The 23,030-nt window shown below is 47.0% G+C and overlaps 1 protein-coding gene across 1 annotated transcript in view; it reads right to left on the bottom strand.

Annotated features, from left to right (window-relative positions):
* Positions 1 to 19,219, bottom strand: part of Mpp4 (MAGUK p55 scaffold protein 4) — a 40,764-nt gene extending 21,545 nt beyond the window's left edge. Inside the window, exons 1-10 of the mRNA XM_052193395.1 lie at positions 19,138 to 19,219; positions 17,800 to 17,921; positions 13,110 to 13,187; positions 11,717 to 11,797; positions 10,547 to 10,678; positions 10,080 to 10,161; positions 7,889 to 7,974; positions 5,290 to 5,361; positions 3,036 to 3,232; positions 2,170 to 2,234 (exon numbers count right to left, since the gene is read on the bottom strand). Coding sequence (XP_052049355.1) covers positions 2,170 to 2,234; positions 3,036 to 3,232; positions 5,290 to 5,361; positions 7,889 to 7,974; positions 10,080 to 10,161; positions 10,547 to 10,678; positions 11,717 to 11,797; positions 13,110 to 13,187; positions 17,800 to 17,921; positions 19,138 to 19,213 — 991 coding nt within the window. The 5' untranslated portion in view covers positions 19,214 to 19,219. The remainder of the gene's footprint in view (positions 1 to 2,169; positions 2,235 to 3,035; positions 3,233 to 5,289; positions 5,362 to 7,888; positions 7,975 to 10,079; positions 10,162 to 10,546; positions 10,679 to 11,716; positions 11,798 to 13,109; positions 13,188 to 17,799; positions 17,922 to 19,137) is intronic.
* Between the last annotated feature and the right edge of the window lie 3,811 nt (positions 19,220 to 23,030).

Here is a 23,030-nt window from a genome sequence, read left to right as displayed (position 1 = left end):
ATGGTGCTGCCCATTAGAAGCACCTCCTGAAGATGGCGGTCTGCTGAGTCAACAGCTCCAGCCCCGGGTGCCAAGATTCAGGGCTGTGTGCCAATGCTAACAGGGCCTGACAAACAACTATCTATGTGGACTTTCAAAACTACCTAACATCCATCATACTTAAAGCACACAGGCAGATGTCATGTCAACCCCCGGCCACTCCAGACCAATAGCATCTCCATGAACCTTTGATAAATAAAACCTGGAAAGTGAACTAAAGGGTTCTTTCCATCTATATTGGTCAATTATTTTTTTCAAAATAAAATATTACTAGGACAATTATGATGTGAAAATGCTTCTGAAGAAAAGTTAAGAGAGAAAAGGTGGTATTACAACTGTTGCTGGAACCAGGCAGACGTGTGTCCGTCACTGAGAGATAACACAACATCAGGGAACCAGGCAGACGTGTATCCATAACTGAGCAAGAGCACAGCGTCAGGGAGAGGGCACTGCATGGATGCTGTCTTTTGAAAATGTCTCTGAGAGCTGAGAGTAGTGGTATAACCCAACACATGGGAAGTGGAGGCAGGGGGATCAAGAGTTAAAGTCATCTTCAGTCACTAGGCCAGCTTGGGCTACATGAGACACTGTCAAAAACAAAAAGCAAACAACCAACAGCAACAAAAACTATTTGTGGTCATTAAGGAAAATGATCTTTGGCTTGGAAAAAATGGGAAATAATAAACAGGAGAGCGTGCCGCTTGCAGCTCTGTGACGCTGGTGATGCTGTCTGTGGTCCACACAGAGCCTCCCCTGTGCCCTTTCTGTCTCCATTCTGTCTCCATGTGCCCCTCTCTGCCCTGCCTTCACCCCTACAGGGCCTGACAGGGGGCCATTTCTGAAGGTTCCCCTCAGCAGGCTCCAGTTGGCTTCCGATGTCTGCCACTCTCCTTCAGCCACTGTCTTGAGTATCAGCAACTTTATAAAGCCATAAGTAGCTCACGAGCACCTAAGGCCACAGACCCCTTCCTGATCCCCCCTCCTACCATTTGAAGAGCACTGTATAACGATCATGGTGAATTCCTTAAAATGGCAACAGTCTCATATTTAGTCAAAAAAATCCCAGGACTGGAGCTGAGGACAGAGCCCAGAGGGAGAGTTCTTTCTTAGCAGGCACCAAGCCCTTGGTTCAATCTCGTGTGTGTGTGTGTGTGTGTGTGTGTGTGTGTAAGAGAGAGAGAGAGAGAGAGACAGAGAGAGAGAGAGAGAGGAAGAGAAAGAGAGAGGAAGAAGAAGAAGAAGAAGAAGAAGAAGAAGAAGAAGAAGAAGAAGAAGAAGAAGAAGAAGAAGAAGAAGAAGAAGAAGAAGAAGAAATAGTGGCTGGAGAGATGGTATAGACGTGCAGGCAAAACCCCCCTATCCCCCCCCCACACACACACACACAAATAACAAAAAGAAAATAAATCTTAACATTAAAAAAAGAAAGGACACAAATGAAGATTATGCAACTGTATAGGCACAGACATCTGTCCAGATACCACACACAAGAGCTGCCGGGGAGGGTCCTGGAGGACTTGAATTTGGGAGGGGAATGACTTAAGCAGTCTTTAACCCAAGGATGTATTTAACTTCTGTGCTGGTTGGTTCCTGTCAACTTGGCATAAACCTAAACAGATCCGAAAGGAGGAACGTTTAATTGAGAAAACGCCTCCATCGGATTGGCACGCACTGGGGTATCATCATGACTGAGGACTGATGTAGAAGGGTCCAGCTCACGGTGGGTAGTGCCATCCCTAGGCTGGTGCTCCCGCAGCGTAGGAAAGCACACTGACCAGCCACAGGAGCCAACCAGCACACAGCATTCCTCCTACGCTTCAGCACCTGCCCCAGGTTCCTGCCTGACTTCTCCCATGATGGACGGTGATATGGAAGTATACGCAAAATCAGCCCTTCCCTGGCTGAGTTCTTTTGGTCATGGTGTTTATTACAGCAGTAGAAATGCTAATGGAAAAGGAAATGAATGCCTATAGGAGGATTTCTGATGGCTGGTTGTGGAGGAGATTATTGTGGGACAAGTAGAATATTTAAGCCCCTCTCTCGGACAGGATGCCAGCCTGAGAGACGGAAACACCATCTCGATGTGCACGCTGAGTTCAAGGTCTCTGCACACACTCACGTACGCACATTCACATCGGGTGGATTTGAGGCAGGTGTGAGGCTGGTACGGCTGAGACCACCAGAATTCCCGCTGCTTCCTAGGCAGAAAGAAAGCAAAGATTGACTGACTCTTAAAGTGTGGGCTCTCTTGGGGCTGTGGCTCTGGGGAAGTGCATTTCAGAAGAGATGCAAAGATGGGACACAGTCATCTGGCTCCAGGACTCTATTCCACTGAGCCTGGGACAGTGACTGTCCTGAGTTCCCCCCAGTATTTCCAGGACACTCTTCCTTTCCTTTAAGAGTCCCCCACTTGGGATATCGAGCCCCATTCTTCACAGCAGTTGACATGTTCTCAGTTCTAGCTATAATTCTGGGTGGTTTTATTAAGCAGGCAAATGTCCCTTCTAACGTTTTCACCTCTTATCCGACAGACTTTGATTCCTCCTTCATCTGCTATCCTGCCCCACTGCCACACCCAGGGCCGTGCACTGCCAAGGGCTGCGATCTTTCCAGGATTTCAATGTCTTACTTCTGTTTCCCACCAATACCTCCCTTCACAATACCAATAATCTGCTGCTGCTGTAATCCATGGATTCTCCTGTCCTCATCAATTCCTAAAGGCCTTTTAATACTATTGCTCTGGGAGTTACATTTCACTGGGGGGTTGGGTCAACATACTCAGACCATAGAAATATTTAAGTTTAATTTAGTCTCACAAGCACTTTTCTACCTAGCTGATATAACTATTCTGGTCCCCTTAGTGTTTAAGAAGCTGAAAGTCTATCAGTAAGTTGACACTTTGGTTTATAAACCAGGGTGTTTATGTTCGTTCCTCCATCTGCTTGTGTCTTTGTCACATGTTCCAAGCACTGCCTAATGAGCACCCTGGCTTCTCTTACCTCTTCAGAAGGTGATTAGAAGGGATTAGCCCAGCGCAGATAGCAAGGTCTGAGATTTTCCGGGCCTGCCACCAGAGGTCATCATTCTGGTCCACAATCTGTAGAATGTCCCCTTTCAGGAAAGGCAATCCAGCATCCATGCAGGGGATGTCAGGATCCTCTTGGGGCCAGTAATCAATCATGGCACGAACATAAACCTGGCATCAAGTCCACAGCGTACTCTCAGAAGAACGCTTGTCCAGAACCACCTCAACTTAAAACCGTCGCCCTCACTCCTCTGCTGCTGCTCCCATCTTTCTCGTCCTCCCTTACGGTAAAAGAGAGTTGTTCTTCTAAACCAAATGCTGGAGGGGGAGGGTTGCTGTGGGCAGTGTTGGGGTTTTGTGTAAGCTCCACCCCACACCTACCTGGCAATAGCCAGGTATGCCCCACCCCAGAGATCTGGCCCACTATAAGAGGGGCTACTTGCTCCTCCTCTCCCTCTTTGCTCTCCGCTCTCCCACATACTCTCACCTCTCTGCCCCTGGGGCTCTTCCCCCCCCCCATGTGGTCATGGCCGGCCTCCACTCTCTCTCTCTCTCCCTCCTCTCTCTCTCTCTCTCTCTCTCTCTCTCTCTCTCTCTCTCTCTCTCTCTCTCTCTCTCCCACTAACTCCCATCCCCTATTCTGAATAAACTCTATTCTATACCATGTCTGTGTGTGTGTGGTCCCTTAGGGGCAGAGGTGCCCAGGCAAGGGCCCGCCTGGACACCTTCCCCACGCTGCCTAGCCACACTCACCTAACTCACCTATATTCTCACCTAACCCCTATACCCCCACCCTTTAAGCCTCCTCATCCTTCAGGCAGCCCTGTCACAGGGCAGAGAGAAATCAGGCCGGCACAAGGCTGGAAGCTTCCTGCCTGCTGGTTAGCACTAGACGGTGCTAAGAAGGCTGCTGGGGAAGAACTGTATCAACAGCTTTACTAACCTGTGGACCTGTATGTAGTAATACCAAGCAAGCAAGCAAGCAAGCAAAGCGAGCTCTTAGGAGCAACAGGGGCAAGTCTGTTATGGCCATAACCAACCACTTTAAATATGTGATGTGATGCTCACTCCATAAAGAGAGTTCACATTCTACTGCAAACACAGTTGAACAGCCTGTGGCTGAAGAGGCCGCAGGCCCTAGGGGGAAGCTACTGATGATGTTTTGCTAGATGAGTATGATGTGTCTGTCAGATTGCTTTCCCAGGATCTATAGATTTGTGATGCTGTCGGCTGGCCACGGGAGTTCCTTTTTGCTTTGGGCAGCAGTTACTGTGAAGACCCTCAGTAGTCAGAGTACTGAGAATGATGAGTATTGAAGGAGTAGGCATAAATGGGATCCCTGCATTATCCTCTCCAAAGCTCGGAGAACACTGGAGAGGAAGAGGCAGAGATAATGTAGGAGCTGGCAGGAGTAGGAGGGGCGGTGTGCACACTGACTTACAGGCATGATGTAGCTGTTACACTTGACTCATGGCCACTGTGATTGCCTACATGACTGGGCAGGTCAGCGCCCTGTGAGGGGGGCTCCTAGGGGCCCATTCCTCCCCACTCAGGATTTAAAAACAGTCAATGGCTGATGGGAAGATTGAGACATTTGCTTCAGTGTTCCTGTTAATGACATTGATGGATCCCATTCATACATACACACTGGCACACACATGCACGTGCACGTGTGTGCGCACACACACACACATGCACGCATGAACACACACACATACACACTGGCACACACATGCACACGTGTACACATACATATGCACATACACACACACATACATAAGCATACACTCATGTTCACATAACACCCACACATCCATACTCATGCACATATGTGCGTGCATAGACACGCATATGAAAGCAGAAATGGGGCTAGTTGGAAAATAAAGAAGATTAAAGGGAGTAGAACACGAGAGGGTAATGTGATGGATAGACTATGATCAAAATCATTATACATATGTATGTATGAAAATGTCACAATGAAACCCCTCATTACAGCATGTTAAAGTGTGCTGCAGAACAGAATCACTTAGTGTAGAAATATTTGTGTCCAGATGCTCACTATTTTTGATGCAGCCTCTTAATGTTATGGTGGCCCTTCTGTGTTGTGTTCCTTCAGCCACTCTGCATTTCAGACCACCAGCATTGAGAAGCATCCTGAGTACTGAACCCTTGTCCAAAACAGTCTAGTGGCTAGGAGTGCTACACACCACACTGTTGTGTGATCTTACCATCTTCTGGCTGCTCACAGGCGGGGCAGAGACCGGAATCACCTTGAACATGATCGTGCCACAAGACATAGCCTAGAGGACGGTAAAGAGGAAGAGCGGAGAAGTGTGGACTCTACAGTGCATTAGACAGGGTAACATCTCAATGTGTCCAGACAGAATAAGAGTGCCCAGCTCAGTTTTCCACTGAGCACAAGTGATGAGGGACATGAGGGACGTGTGTGTATATGTGGGAGTGAGTGTGTGTGTGAGTATGTGAGTGAATGTGGGAGTGAGTGTGTGTGTATGTGAGTGAATGTGTGAGTGAGTGTGTGTGTGAGTATGTGAGTGAATGTGAGTGTGTTTGTGAGTAAATGTGTGAGTGAGTATGTGTGTATGTGAGTGAATGTATGAGTGTGTGTGTATGTGAGTGAATGTGTGTGTGAGTGTGTGTGCATGTGTGTATGTGTGAGTGAGCATGTGTGAGTATGTGAGTGTGTGTGAGTGTGTGAATGTGTAAGTGAGTGTACGTGTGTGAGTGAGTGTGGGTGTGGGTATGGGTGTGTGAGTGTGTGTGAGTGAGTGTGTGAGTGTGTGAGAGTGAGAGTGTGTGAGTGTGTGAGTGTATGTAAGTGTATGTGAATGAGTGTGTGTGAGTGTGTAAGTTGTGTGTGTGAGAGAGAGTGTGTGTGTGAGTGTATGTGAATGAGTGTGAGAGTGTGTGTGTGTGAGAGAGTGTGTGAGAGAGAGTGTGTGTGAGTGAGTGTGTGTGAGTGTATGTGAATGTGTGTGTGAGAGTGTATGTGTGTAAGTGAGAGTGTGTGTGAGAGAGTGTGTGTGTGAGAGAGAGAGTGTATGTGTGTGTGAGAGAGTGTGTGTGTGAATGAGTGTGTGTGTGTGTGTGTGTGTGTGTGTGTGTGTGTGTGTAGGGGAACTGCTGATCCTCAAGGAGACGCTTGGGAAGGGATGTTCCCCAGCCTGGGCCAGAACTTCTGAAGTTAAACAGGAGGCTTGGTGGGTGGGTTCCATAGCTGCAAACCAAGTCTGGGGCTGGGCATGAAAAGCTGCTGGGAGGACCACCACACGATAGACAGCACACACACCACACGATAGACAGCACACACACCACACGATAGACAGCACACACCACACGATAGACAGCACACACACCACATGATAGACAGCACACACACCACATGATAGACAGCACACACCACCCGATAGACAGCACACACACCACACGATAGACAGCACACACCACACAATAGAGAGCACACACACCACACGATAGACAGCACACACACCACACGATAGACAGCACACACACCACACGATAGACAGCACACACCACACAATAGAGAGCACACACACCACATGATAGACAGCACACACACCACACGATAGACAGCACACACACCACACGATAGACAGCACACACACCACACGATAGACAGCACACACCACACGATAGACAGCACACACACCATACGATAGACAGTACACACCACACGATAGACAGCACACACACCACACGATAGACAGCACAGCACACACCACACGATAGACAGCACACACTACACGATAGACAGCACACACCACACGATAGACAGCACACACACCACACGATAGACAGCACACACACCACACGATCGACAGCACACACCACACAATAGACAACACACACCACACGATAGACAGCACACACACCACACGATAGACAGCACACACCACACGATAGACAGCACACACACCACGATAGACAACACACACCACACTATAGACAGCACACACACCACACGATAGACAGCACAGCACACACCACACGATAGACAGCACACACTACACGATAGACAGCACACACCACACGATAGACAGCACACACACCACACGATAGACAGCACACACACCACACGATCGACAGCACACACCACACGATAGACAACACACACCACACGATAGACAGCACACACACCACACGATAGACAGCACACACCACACGATAGACAGCACACACACCACGATAGACAACACACACCACACGATAGACAGCACACACACCACACGATAGACAGCACACACACCACATGATAGACAGCACACACACCACACGATAGACAGCACACACACCACACGATAGACAGCACACACCACACGATAGACAGCACACACACCATACGATAGACAGTACACACCACACGATAGACAGCACACACACCACACGATAGACAGCACACACCACACGATAGACAGCACACACCACACGATAGACAGCACACACCACACGATAGACAGCACACACCACACGATAGACAACACACACCACACGATAGACAGCACACACACCACACGATAGACAGCACACACACCACATGATAGACAGCACACAGCACACGATAGACAACACACACCACACGATAGACAGCACACACACCACACGATAGACAGCACACACACCACATGATAGACAGCACACACACCACACGATAGACAGCACACACACCACACGATAGACAGCACACACACCACACGATAGACAGCACACACACCACACGATAGACAGCACACACACCGGGGCACTGCGTGCCGCTGTATCACTAACGAAGAGCAGAAGTAAGGCAGTTACCAGAATGTGGATCACTTGCTCAGGGTCCAGGCCCTCCACTGAAACACCATTAACCTCCACCAGTTTGTCTCCAGCGTACAGCAACCCTGTGTAACAAGAACACAACAGAGGAAGGGTCCAAAGAAATAAAACTGAGGCCGCTATTCCAATGACCACTAGCTCTTGACCCCAAACATGTTTGAAACTTTTAAATTAAAAAAAAAAAAAGACCTGTTTATACCACCGTAACTGTCTGTGAACACTGTATTTTCTACCTCTTTGCCAACGCCAAGAGTGATTTGTTTGTTTTGCTACTCTGGTGTTGTAAAATGGAACCAAAATACTGGCCAGAAGAACTCTAACGATGTCTGGGCCAGAAGGCTGAAGCAGATGCTCCAATGTGATATGGAATAGAGACAGTCCAGGCAGTCAGCTGTCACTACTATTGTTTTTAGTTTTAGGAGCTATGTTTGGTGCTTCCTATATACTCAGGTAATATTTAATTCGTTCTCAGATTTCTGACGGGGTTGAATACTACTTGTAGTCTCACAAGCAAACTTAAGTTGCTTAGCATTGAAAGATATGGTAGACAGTTGAAAACATGGTTTTCAGATGGTATTACAGGCTAAAATCAAACAATTCAGATATAGAATCATAAACTCTTTAAGTTAGGAATGATGGTAGAGTACTTTATCTAACTGACAAATATGATGGACTGGATGCTAATTGTATGTTATACCCTGTGATTTACATAATTGCTATGGTTGTACTCAATTTATACCTGAAAGAAGAGGGTTTTATTTGGTTTTGTTTTATTTTTAGTTTGGACAGAAAAGGTGGGATGTTGGAGATTGGTTCTAATGCTTCAGTTCAGTTGGGAATCTGTGTTTCCCGAGTCTAAAGGTCCTTGTCCCCAGTTAGTTTTTGATTGATCAATAAAGATGGCAGCAGCCAATGACTGGGCAAAGGAGACGGGGCGAAGCCGTAGGTTATACCGGCTAAGATGCAGGGGGCAGAGACAGGGTCGCCAGGATGCAGTGGGAGACAGAAGAGATTTAGAGCTGCAGGAGAGTGCCCACAAGCCATGTAAGAATTCGGGTAAGTGGCCATTGGCCGTGTCCCCAATTGGGCCTGGGGTAGTAGGGGAAGGTTTAGGAGTGCCCAGCCTTTGAGGTAGCCAAGGCATTTCAAAAATAAGCTGTGTGCGTACCTCACGCCCAGAACAAAGCAGGAGCCATGCCCACTAATACTCTTCCCCCACCACACCCACCAATACTTTTCCCTGCCACGCCCACCGATACTCTCCAATCTTGTTTTATGAGTTTTGTTTGTATATGCGTCTTATGCTTTTCCTTTTTTTTTAAAATTATTCTGGTTTATTTTCTTTATTTGCCTGTTTGTTTTCTAAAGAGATATAAAAATGCATGGACTTGACTGAGTGCAGAGGTGGGGAGGATCTGGGAGAAGATGAGGGAACCGTAATCAGAATACACTGTATGGAAAAAATATTTTCAATTTCAAAAAGAAAGAAAAGCAAATATCTTGATCTGTTATTACGTTTGTATACATGAATTGTATTTTCACACTGAAGCTTGTTAATACGTATGATTACTGTGTGTTGGCATTCTTAAAAGCCTTGAGAAATACAGGAGAGACGGGAGGTTTCAAAGAGCTGAGCCAACAGCAGGATGAACATCTGGAGAAAAATCAGGGGGAGGGTGACCCATCAGGGAAGAGCCAAAGGCAGAAAGAGGAAAGCAGGCCTGGGGGGACTTGCGGTGAGAGACTCCCCAGGATTTTCCAATGGATGTCAGGGTGCCACACACAGGGGCCAGGAGGCCGTGGGGAGCACAGAGGCAAAAGGGAGATGTGCGTGGAGGGTGGAGCACAGTGGGGGGGTGCTCATGATGAAGAGAGAAGAGGCTGGGTCCTTCCTCTGTAAAATGTCATGGCAATGCTTGCTTTGCTGGGCAACCTGGACAGTGTTAACAAGAATGCATCCCCTGTCCCGGAGCCAAGCATGCAGGGCCTGTCTGGCGAGGATGCTGGCATCCCTTGACACCATTGTTCTTGTTTCTTGACTGCCTTAGCCAGGCAGGAGCATCTGAAGGCCCTGGCCTACGTGGAGAAAGGAACGTCTCTGCTCCGGGGAGAACGTTGCGGACTCCCTCCATGCTTCCTGCCTCCCTTACACCTCGCTGCCCCAGCTTACCACTCCTCTCCACCAGTCCACCATGGATGACCCTGGCCACCAGGATATCCCCTGTTACCTCGTGACGCTTGATGGTTGCCCCCTGGAGACAGAACATAATAGAGCATCAATAAATTCTTTCCTGCCTTCTATTAGTAGACGAGAAGAATGAAGGCCAGTGTATTAGAACTGAGTAAAGTCCATAGAGGCCAAATAAAATACATAATACAGATGTCGAATTTCACCAAAAAGAGTTTTTATCTTATCTTCTCATAAAAGGAAGACACTAAACAGAAGCCTTTGCTCAGAAGCCTTTGAGAACATTATGAGTGAGTTTGAAACACAGGCAAAGTTATACAGCTGTCATGCCGTCATTCCACTCTCTGTGTGACTGAGACGAAATTGCCATTCAAGTCCCTATTAGCTGTAACTTACATCACAATGAACCCCGGCATAACCGTAAACAAAAGATGAAATGATTTCCTTACCAGGGGCTGTTGGTTTTTCACCAGACAAACAATCCTCATTGCTTCTTCACTGTCAGGGATATTGTCTGGCAGCGGGGGAAGAAGGGGTTCGAAGTCTTTCTGAGCCACTGTATCATGGGCACTCAGCAAGGCCTAGGAACAGAAGGGGGAGGGGGCAAAGGTCACATGCAGCACACGTGCCTCTCAAAGATGGTGGCTCGATACTGTAGAAGACATATAACCACAAACACCCACACTCAGCAAATTCAGTCACAGTCACTTTATGAGATAGGGATAGTTAGTCATTGTCCCTTTTATATATATATATATATATATACACACACACACAAGGAAACACAAAGGTTAAAATATAGATGGAAGTCGGCATTCGTGGGAGGAGTGGTCCTTGGTCAGATGAAGGCTCAGTAGAGGCCCCAACAAAGGGAAACCAAGGGGGGGAGGTGGGAGTGGGTCAGGTGGAGAGGCATATACGTGGAGGCAGGGGTGGGAGGAGGGGTTGGGGTCGTGGGGAGGGGGGAAATGGGGAAAGATTTTACCATTGGCAATATAAATGAAGATGATATTCAATAAATTAAAAAAATATGGATGGACTATAGAGGTTAAAAAGTGTACAGTAATCTCTTCTAGGGGCTGGAGAGATGGCACAGAGATTAAGAGATTAAAAAAGAGCTGGCCACTCAGAGTCCAGTGGACCTGGAGTCTGTTCCCAGCACCCACATCAAGGGGTTTACGATTCTCTATGACCCCAGTGCCAGGGGATCCAACGCCTTCCTCTGACCTCTGCAGACATCTGTGCACACGCTCACAAAGGCGCGTATGCATATATGTATATCCCAAGTTATTTCATACACTGTGCTCAAAACTCAAAACCTTCCCTACACGAGACAAAGTACAAAGATTATTTATCTGGAAACGGATGCTACCCTGGATGCTACCCAGAATTCTTCTTAGGAGGAGACACCTTGGGAAATTCCGGGTGCCTCCTTGTACCTGTGGCAACACTCGATCAGTGATTAGTCAATGACGCGTGGGCACCACGTGTTCAGGTAAAACCTGCTGGCTGCTCATGTGCAGAAACAGAATCTATACCCAGAGACGGTGTTTTCTAACACTTTCATTTATCCAGACTCTGTCTCTGATAAGACTTTGTCTATTTTAGCAAGTGCTTACCTTGCAGTGTGGAGCCTGGAGGACTTCCCTCAGCTCTTGGATCTCAGGGGAACTGGAGGCTTTGGATAACAGCTCCAAGACCTGATGCATGATGGGAAAATATACATTTTCAATATCTGTAAGCCATGTAGCTCACACCTGTAATTCTAGCCCCTGAGAGGCTGAGATGTGGGGATCACCAAGTTTGAGGCTAGCTTAGCTACAAAGTGAGTCACAGAGCACCCTGGCCCACAGGGGAGACCCTGTTTCTAAAAACCAATGTAAAATAAAATAAAATACTTAAAATCTTCATTGCCTGGGGCTGGAGAGACAGCTCAGGGTTGTGAGAACTTGCTACTCTTTTAGAGGCCCCACATCTGGTTCCCAGCACCCACTTAGGTAGGTCACAGCTGCCTGCTAAGGAAATCCAGCGGGCCTGGGGGGAGTGGGGGACAGCACACGCGCACAACATGCACGTAATCTTTCTCCCACAGTCGTCGGCGGCGGCACACAGGTTGACAAGTAGATGTTCTAACATGATGCAGTTTCTTTTTCTGCCTCCAGACAGGGCCTGGCATGTTTCCTAAGCTACTAAACTTTGACACAGCAGGTAGAGCCAAGGCTCAAGGTAGTGGCAAACCCCAGTGGTCTTTGTAACAAGGGTGCAGACCCGTCATTAGCTGAGACAGGAAAGGCTAAGAGAGGAGTGAGTTAAAGGGACATGCTGAGGATATGCTCTGTTCAAGAGGAGGAGGCTGGCTAGCAGAGTCTGGAATCCAAGCAGGGTCTTTGTTAGGAACCAGAGAATCAACCGCAGTCGCCATGCTTACCTAAGGTCAGTTACACGCAAAGGGGCAAGAGCGAGCGGCCATGAGGTGAAGATGTGTGTGAGTGTGTGTGTGTGTGTGTGTGTGAGTGTGTGTGAGTGTGTGTGTGTGTGTGAGTGTATGTGAGTGTGTGTGTCTGTGTGTGTGTGTCTGTGTGTGTGTGTGTGTGTGTGTGTGTGTGTGTGTGTGTGTTAATTTTGGAAGACAAGTTTCTTTATACTAAGTTCAATTAAGAACTCTTATTAAGGGCTGGCTAGATGACTCAGCAGTTAAGAGCACTGACTGTTCTTCCAGAGGTCCTGAGTTCAATTCCCAGCAACCACATGATGACTCACAACCATCTGTAATGAGATCTGATGCCCTCTTCTGATGTGTCTGAAGACAGCTACCATATACTCATACACATAAGATAAATAAATAAATAAATAAATAAATATTTTTTTTTTAAAAAGGGAGATAACTTTTATTAAAATGCATGCTCATTGACTGTGGTTTCCCAACAGAACCTTCCATCCATTTAAACAAACCTTACAGGTCAAAGGACATCAGCAGGGGCTCTGCGGCTCTTCTGGATAGAGCCACCTTACCTCGAGGGATAAGATCTGTGCATGAGTTGTAGCAGGAACTAGCTTCTTCTCTTTAAACTTCTGGAGGCAGTCGTAGACCTGCAGAAGAGTGAGAAGCACAAATGATATGGAGGATGTGGCCAGTGACATCTTAAAGTAAAAGCTCTCAAAGGCAGAAACAGCCTCAGGTAGCCATGCTGGCAGCTGAACAAACGATGCTGTGTAACTCTGGGCTGAGTGAAGTGTCCTCCCCGCTGGCAGGCCTGAGCTTCAGAAGTGTCCCTTCTGGCTGCTACCAGGAGATGGACAGTCCTGGCACAATTTCATTAATGAAAACTATGCAAATATTTCTCTTTTTAAAGTGAGGGAAATAAAGGAAAGATTTCTGGGACTGACCCCAGCAGGGATCTATACACAGCGTGGGGCAGCTCTGCAGGGCATAAATTGTGTGGCTCACGGCCCACCAAGGGTCCTGAATAAGAAGACAGGTATTCAAGGCATGCTCATGCACACTCTGCTCTGGTCTTTGAAGTTGCTCAGTTCTCCTTCCTCAGGCAATTCTCCAGAGCGAATTCACTGGTGCAAATTCCGCCTTAGTCCCTCCCTGTCCCTGGGGGTCTTTTCTGTACTGGATGAAGGTGGGCTAAGCAAACAGTGCTTGCTGACTTCACAGTGCTGCCTGCCCCCCATCCTACCTGGGGAATCAGATTTCTCTTACAGATGGAGAAAGGAGATTCAAGATCCCACCTGTGTCTGCAACGAGTGGGCTCCTGCTGTGCTATAGGGCTGGCACTCAGGTGTGTGGAAGTGATCTGTGCTGATTGACAGCTGTAGGGAGCACTAAGCAAAAGAACTGTGGAGCATTTATAATGAGAGTTTAAACTGCCAGGTCCTGGAAGGTGTTGGAAGGGGTGAGGTGTAGGTGTCAATCACAGGCTAGGCATAATCTACATCCTGAGTTCCAGGCCAGCCAGAGCTAAACATGAGACTCTGGGTCAAAAGCTATAAAACAATTGATGTGTCATGCAGAAGATGTTACCACTTCAATTCTATAGAATATAATATTAGCATACATCATAAGGCTGACCATATTTCATGCTTAATTAGAGGAAACACTCACATTCCCAAAAATAATTCCAAAAGGGTTTTTCTTAGGAACACTTGTTCAGAAAATCTACTTTATATGGTGCACAGAATTTTAATCAAAGCTGGGCAGTGCTGGCACACGCCTTTTATCCCAGCACTTGGGAAGCAGAGGCAGGTGGATTTCTGAGTTCGAAGCCAGCCTGGTCTACAGAGTGAGTTCCAGGACATCCAGGGCTACAAGAAGAAAAAAGAATTTTAATCAAATTAAAAGGATTCTATCAAGATAAGGAAATGTTATGAGTTCCAAACAAAACTGCGGATGTTTTACTTCTTGATTGAAAAGAGGAATGATGTTTTGTTAGCACCTGCCTCTGCCTCCCAAGTGCTGGGATTAAAGGGATATACACCACACCTAGGCAGGAGTGGCTTTTTATGTTTTCTTTTTGTTTGTTTGTTTGTTTTCCGAGACAGGGTTTCTCTGTGTAGTCCTGGAACTCACTCTGTAGACCAGGCTGGCCTTGAACTCATAAATTTGCCTGCCTCTGCCTCCCAAGTGCTGGGATTAGAGGTGTGTGCCACCACGCCCGGCTCATAAAAACATTCTTATTTGTCCAGAGTTGTTGCCCTTAAGGACAAAGGATTGTGTGGCCATTGTGATAACTGATTTGTGATCATAGGGACCTCTGAAAGAAACTGGAGACAGTAAAGAAAAGAACAGACATAGTTTTTCATTCCTAAATGCTTCCAAAGTGAACAGGGGAATGTCTCTGGCTCTCTGGATGTATGTGTGTCTGTCTGTCTCTGTATGTGTGTCTGTCTGTCGCCCCTCTTGTGTGTGTGTGTGTGTATGTGTGTGTGTGCATCTTTTCTCCCCCCTTTTTTGGAGACAGGGTCTCATTTATTTCAGGATGTCTTCAAATTGACCTTGTAGCCATAAATGACCCTGAACTTCTGATTTTCTTGCCTCAATCTCCTAAATGCTGGAATTAAAGGTATCCACCAAATCACCCGTGTAAGTGGTTTGAGTGAGAAGGACTTTCATAGGTTCATATGTTTGAAATTTAGTCACTAGGGAGTGATATTGTTTGGGAAGGATTAGAAGGTGTGGCCTTGTTGGAGGAGAAGTGTAACGGGGGTGGACTTTAAGGTTTCAAAATCCCATGGTATGTCCAGTGTCTCCCTCTCTGCTAACTGCCTTCGGATCAGGATATAAAACTCTCAGCTCCTGCCTCAGTGACATACCTATTATCTCCCATCATGAAGATCCTGGACTAACCCTCTAAAACCGTAAGCAAGCGCCCAGTTTGCTGCTTTGGAAGAGTTGCCTTTATCATGGTGTCTCTTCACAGCAATAGAACAATAACTAGCACCCCTGTTTTACCATGATGGGGTCTATCAAGGGCTTTGTGCGTGTCAGGCAGGCACTGTACAGAGCTCGCTGTACCACCCAAAGTGATCCCATACAGAACAGAGTCAAGGGCTGGTGAAGGAGCACGTGCAGTCAGGCCACCCACTGCCCTCTGGAGAAGGACATCCGTGATGATGAGGCCGAGGAGAGAGGAGGGAAAGATGGAGACGATGAGAAAAGACCTAAGCTTGAGGACTCGGGTTCGGGTGACGAGGGTATCACTGGCAAAGATAAAAAATGACTAAGGACAAATAGATTGATCAGAAGAACTGAGCAAGGCCAAGCTTGTTTGGACCAGAAACAGTGATACTGTCACTCAGGAGGAATATGAGGAATTCTTAAGAGCCTCAACAATGACTGAGAAAACACTTAGCAGCCGAGCGCTTCTCTGTAGGCTAGCTGGAATCTGGGACGTTGTTGTTTATCCATTGGCTAGCTCCCTTAGACCTCTTTGAGAATAAAAGGAATGATATTAAACTTTGCCCTTGTGTGTTCAAGTGGGACAGCCATGATGAGGTGATACCCAAGTATTTCAGCTTGATCTATGGCATGGTTGATTCTGAAGACCTGTCCTTTAACATCTCCAGAAACTACTCCAGCAGAGCAAAATCTTCAAAGTCATCCAGTTCTTGAAGCTGGAAGAAAACTATAAGAAGTTTCATGGGTATTCTCTAAGAATCTAAAGCTTGGAGTCCATGAAGGTTCCGCCTACCACTGATGCTTCTCTGTGCTGCTGTGCATGATCACATCCTCTCAGCCTGGAGAGGACATGGCTGCCATGACAGAGTGTATGCTTGACATGAGGAGACACAGCAAGCCATCTACTACATCACTGGTGAGAGCCAAGAATGAGAGGCCAACTCACTTTCATTGAGAACTTGGGGAAGAGGTCTTTGAGCCTCTTGACAAGTTTGGCAGCTCTAGTTGTTGATGGGAAGAGCCTGGACTATCGAACAAAGATGTTCTGGAGCTATGGGGGGGATGTATGGGGGGGGGAGTGGTGGGCAGTAAATCAAGTTTTGAGAATCTCTGCAAGATCATGAAGGCGCTCTTGGAGAAGAAGATGGAGAAGGTGACAATCTCTAATAGGCATATGTCCTCACCCTGTGTACTGGCTGGTTTTGTGTGTCAACTTGACACAGGCTCACAGTTATATCACAGAGAAAGGAGCTTCAGTTGGGGAAGTGCCTCCATGAGATCCAGCTATGGGACATTTTCTCAATTAGTGATCAAGGTGGGAGGGCGCCTTGTGGGTGGTGACATCCCTGGACTGGTATTCTTAGGCTCTATAAGAGAGCAGTCTGAACAGGCCAGGAGAAGCAAGCTAGTAAGAAACATCCCTCCATGGCCTCTGCATCAGCTCCCGCTTCCTGACCTGCTTGAGTTCCAGTCCTGACTTCCTTTAGTGATGAACTGCAATGTGGAAAAGTAAAAACTCTTTCCTCCCCAACTTGATTCTGGGTCATGATGTTTGTGCAGGAATAGAAACCCTGACTAAGACATCCTGCTACACTGTGATGAGCACAGTGGCTAGAGAGCAAACACAGAGCAGTTCACGAAGGCTCAGGCACTATGAGACAACTCTACCAGGGGCTATATCCTGGTCAAACAGCACTTGGAAATCAACCCTGACCACCCAGTTATGGAGACCCTGCAGCAAGTGACTGGGACTGACAAAAGTAAGGTTGTCACGAACGTGCTGGCTATGCTATTAAAGCTGCGCTCCTCCTTTCTCTCTTCTCTCTTAAGAATCCTGAGATCCACCCCACCCATGATCACAGTGGGCCTAGGCACTGATGAAAATGGGTGACAGTGGAGGAGTCCAGCATTCCTGTTCCTGATGATGCTGAGAGCACATCTCATGTGCAAGCAGTTTAGAGTTCCCCCCAGAAACCCTGTGACCTAGGCACAGTTTTTCCAATGGCTCCTCAAGTAGTCAGGATTGGCCTTGATCCATCACATTCTCTGCTGCTGTTTTCTCCTTCCCAGTTCTTTTACAGCATCACAGGAAACCCTCCCCTCCCTGACAGGAAGGTTGGAGGCGTTGAATAGACTTTTATGAAGGTTTTTCTCGAATTAAAGTATGCAAAATAAAGAAGATGCAGTTTTATTTTAAAAAGCAAGTAAATAAACCAACACTTTTTGGCAGGCTTTTACAGCAACCAGAATGGTCCAGTACCCTGGCTCTTGCTAGCCAGAGCTCAGAAAGGCACTCACCTTCAGCAGAGCCTGCAGCCACGGTGATTGGAGGAGGTCATATAAGAGACACAGACCATTCACATCTCGGCTGTAGAAGAGACTCAGTTCCTGCAGCAGGAGCCTCAGGATCCCAGAGAGACCTGGAAAAGGTCAGAGGCCAGCTGGCAGGTAAGGGCAGCAAGGAAGATGTGACTGGGGCTTCTGGGACTGCCCAGTTTGTCAGGCACTCCGTACAAGGTAACAACGCGGGGTTTAAGGTCTGAGTGTGGCTCCACACTCTGTCCTACCATTTATGTAACAGATTTCAGAAGACCCTGTGACTCTGTGAAAATTTTTTCTTTTCTTTTCTTTTCTTTTCTTTTCTTTTTGGTTTTATCGAGACAGGGTTTCTCTGTGTAGCCCTGGCTGTCCTGGAACTCACTCTGTAAACCAGGCTGGCCTTGAACTCAGAAATCCTCCTGCCTCTGCCTCCCAGAGTGCTGGGATTACAGGCGTGTGCCACCACCGCCCGGCTCCAAAAATTTTTCTTTTGTAAACTGCAAATAAGCTAGGTTCTCCTGGGGCTGTGACTAACATGATACGGTGAGACTAACACATCGGTTCTCCTCTTTCACTGTACCAGGCGGGAACTGGTCCCTAAATCATGCAGGTATTTTCAGGACCTTCTTTCTCCGAGTCAAACACAGTTGGTTTTGTTCACCATTTCTAAAATCATTTATTGAAAGTGTTACTGAAAACCTCTCCCATTAGATTTAAAATTTTAAAGTTATGTTGCATTACTTATCTGTGTGGATGCCACAGTATTTGGGTGAAGGTCAGAGGACAACCTGTAGGAGTTAGATCTCCCCTCTGGCCATGTGGATCCCAGGGAGAGAGTTCATGTTGTAAGTCTTGGCAGCAAATGTCTTTACTCACCGAGTCATCTGGCCAGCCCTCCCATTATTGTACTTACTTACTTACCCAGTGTGTGGCGGTCAGAGGGCAATCTGAGGGAGTTGATTCTCTCCTAACTGGGTCACCAGCTTTAATGACAAGCATCCTCACTCTCTGAACATTCTTGCTATTTACTCATGTTTTAAGTGTTCACTCTGGATGTGAACAAGTTGTGCAGTTCTGAGTTTTCTATATATTGGTGTGGCCTGGTGGGGCTCGGACTCTTCCACAGCAATGTCTTCGTGGTACTAACAGTTGCTTTCAGAACTATCAGCACTAGCTCTAGTGGGCAAAGGCACAGAATAAGCCCCCTGTAAGGATCACAGCAAGGCACCCTGTGCCCTTGATCATGTATTCAGATATCATGTATTCAGATATATACAGTCTCTTCTGGCCTAGGAAAGGAACTCTGGAAACACATACCATTCTCAGGACTGGGTGCTGTGGAGAGAGCCCTGTCCTCATCCGCCAGCTCCGCTCCTCTGTCCGACTGTCTCATCCTCCCTTCTGGAGCATGGAAAGGAAGTCAGGAATAAGACACAGATCGACAGATGGCGTATTGTCACTCAGGCCGCACCAGCCAGTGTTCATCATGCTGGAGTATATTTTCAACGATATTCTACAAGCCTAGCACTAGGGCACACACACTAGGGTATGCATCAGGGGAACCAGCCTTGTCCCATGATATTTCCTCTCTAAAAGCAGCTGCTACTAGCTGTGTGAAAGAGAAAACTATTCTTCCACAGACCACTCCCCTACTCCACCATTCTTCTATAATAAATGGTTTTAAATTATGTTTACACACACAGTCATATACACTCTCACGTTCAAGCTTAGAGGTCAGAGGATAGGTTGCAGGATTGGTTCTCTTCCTCTGCCATGTGGGTCGTGGGGACCAGTCTCAGGCTGTCAGCCTTGGGGCAAGCGCCTGTACACAGAGCCATCTCAGTAGGCCGTCCATCTTTTACAATAGCTGACCGGCCACGTTTTATCTACCTGCTTTCCATCCACTTGCCTAGGTGAATTACACACCCGTGGGTGCTCAGAGGGCCTCGCTGGCAGAACACACGATGCTCCGTTCTGCGTGCTGCACTTTGTGGTTCTTCCAGGAGCTGGCTGAGCAGCTGCACAGTCCCTGTTAGACAGCTGTGTGGAACTCTGTGAAACAGCTTACTGTCCTAGATGAACTCTGTGACACAGCTTACTGTCCTGGATGAACTCTGTGACACAGCTTACTGTCCTGGATGAACTCTGTGACACAGCTTACTGTCCTCTAACCTGGAGACGATGAAACAGTAATCTGGCTTTTTTATCCCCCACAGCCTTCCTGGCCCACCTTATAATCTGTTTCAGTCCTAGATGATAGTCCCTAGTGTATTTGCATAGACTGAAACATGTGGTAGCTCACTGAATCGTACCCTATCCATTTCAATACTCAGCTCTAGCAAACCATTTAAATTACTCAATTTAAAACAACAACAACAACAACAACAAAACAGTGCTCTTGATTTATTTACTCTCACAAAATGAAATCCAAAAACAGAGTGGCCTGGTGGGATAGAAGCCTCTGCACTGCCTGTCTGGCAGTGTTGAGGCACGGACAGTTCTGACTTGGGTCAGCCTCAAGTGCTGGCCACATGCCCTGGGGTACACAGCACTCGTCCATCTGCTCCAGGACGGTGCATTTCCGGTCATGTTTATACCTCAGCCAGCAGGATGAGAACAGGGTGAAGAAAGCAAGGGCAGGGGAAGGCAGGAGCCTCGGGGAGTCCCTGCAGAACGTGCGCATGTCTAACTGGATGTCTGTGTCACTGGAAAAACAAACCAAAACCAACCCCAGAATGAGCTGAATGTAGAACTCAACTTTTCAAGCAGTGGTGGCACACGCCTTTAATTCTAGCACTCAGGAAGCAGAGGCAGGTGGGTCTCTGTGAGTTTAAGACCAGACTAGTCTACAGAGAGAGTTCTAGGACACCTGGGGCTACACAGAGAAACCCTGTCTTAAAAAACACAAAAACAAACAAAACAAAAACTTTTCTTTGTACAAACACAAAGTTGTTTGCAATTTTGATTGAAACCGATGAATTTGAAGAAATGCTATCACCATAACTGAAGAAATAATTTAACTCATTGCACACTAAACCTTACCAAGTCGTCTACCAAATCAGAAAATCATTTTATCAGCACTAATCCTGCGTGTGACTCAGGAAACCACTACTACACACGTCTGGACCTTCTCCACCTGCATTCAAGGTTGCTACACGCTCTCAGGGTTTTGTGCAGGTTCACAGGTTTGCTTCTGTGCTGATCCATAGTCACACGCTTAAAACACATAGTATCTTATGGTTTTGTGTTTTGTTAGTATTCTGTTCATTTGTTTGTAGACCGAGTTCCATGTAGCCCATGCTGGCCTTAGACTTGCTATGTAGTCAAGGTTAACCAGATCCTCTCATCCTGCGGCCTCCACCTCCCTAGTGCTGGGATTACAGGCATATGTGACTGCATCTGGTTTATGTGATGCTGGGAACCAAACCCTGGACTTCACATATACCAGACAAGCATCCTACCAGTTAAGCTGTATATACTCAGCCTTTAAATTATGTAGATTTAAAAAAATAACCTCGTGTGTCTAAGTGTCTTGGTTTGCCCCAGAATGAAGAATTCTAGACAGGTGATTTATAGGGTGAAGAGGCAGGGAATTGAAAAGGCAATTAAAAGCTGTCTTATAAGGCAAGTGACCACCATGAACACCTGGAATGTACGCATTAAAGTCGGCTTTGGGTCTTTGCAGTGGCTCAGCAGGAAAATGCATTTGCTGCCAAGCCTGGTGACCTTGAACCCACATGGCAGGAGGGAAGTGTTTTCACAAGCATTCTGTGCACTAGGGCTTCCACAACTCACACACACACTCTCTCTCTCTCTCTCTCTCTCACACACACACACACACACACACACACAATTAAATTGTATTTAGACACTGTAATTAAAACATTTTAAGTATTTCCTTCTACTTTAAAATAATTGCTATTTAGAGTTCTGACCTCTTACCCATTAGGCTTGTTTCTAAAATTTTTTTCAATACGGAAATCCTGAAAAAGGCCGTGTGCAACCCTGAGAAAAAGCCTGCTGCTTCCCGCTACATCAAAGACCCTCAGAGAAGGGGACAGTTTCACGTGAGCTCTATGACAACCCACCGCTCCACACTTAAGAGATGGTATTGTATGGCAGTCAACCACTTTGAAGCAAACGACCCAAGATTATCTGTAACTCTGCTGTCTTCTGGAAATGCAGGATTGCGAGCAGACTCTTACCTGGAAGGACAAAACCAGTGTTGCTCCCGGCAAGAGACACAAAACACCAGCGCCGCAGGGGCCTTAGCTGCCAGTCACCTGATGCCCCAGAGAAAAGCTCTGTACATCCTCTTTGAGGTAATCCTGCCCTTGCAGCCTCACCCTGGACCTAAGCCTTCCCAGCAGCCCTCGATATCCCTGCATTTACATTACCCTCCACCTCACAGTGAACTCTCTCACACACTCTGCTACAAGCCCTTAATATTTTTGTTGACTGTTTTTAGATAACAAACACCAAACACCAAGCACCCTTCAAATTTTCTTTCCTACTTTCAATTTTTTTTTTTTTTGAGACAGTCTCATGTAGCCGCGGTGGCCTCAAACTCCGTGTCTAACCAAGGATGACTGACTTGCCTTCAGCCTCCTTTCAACGGCTCAAATTACAAAGGTGTGCCACTACACCCACCAGAGACTTCCATTTTTTTTTTTTTAATAACTTCAGTTTCTCAAGGCCTATGCAGAAGTCATCTGCAGGGCATATGCAGCAGGAGAGAGTTGGGGAAAGTGGGAAGCTCTGGGCTGAGGCCCAGCTCAGGAACTGAGCTAACTATTGATGGGAAGTAGAGGCCCGGCCTGGCACCGCTGAGGGCTGCTGTGAGCGGGGTCTCTCTCAGTTACAAGTGCTGGTGTTTCTACTCACAGACAGCGCCTGGAGATTGAGGGGTTTCCACACACACAACCTGAAAACTTCTTGTTTTAAGCTGCAACTCAAGAACTGTATAGAATGGGGAATAGACACTGGCTGGGCAGCGACACTGAAAGCCGAAATCAGAAGGTTAAAGTGCAGTGAGTTCTCAGAGATGAGCTGGAGTGTAGCCATTTGAGAACCTCGCCTGTGTTACTGAGTTTCCGTCCATTTCCACTGCCAGCCCCTCCCCCCTCTGAAAAAGGTGGTGTGTTCAGTTACTTTGGCTTTATGAGCCAGATCTGGCATTTGTGTGTTACCTCAGACTCAAAGATACGTGA

Source organism: Apodemus sylvaticus, chromosome 9, assembly GCF_947179515.1.
Source record: "Apodemus sylvaticus chromosome 9, mApoSyl1.1, whole genome shotgun sequence".
Classification (NCBI taxonomy): Eukaryota; Metazoa; Chordata; class Mammalia; order Rodentia; family Muridae; genus Apodemus; species Apodemus sylvaticus.
This window is presented reverse-complemented; position numbering and strand designations above follow the sequence as displayed.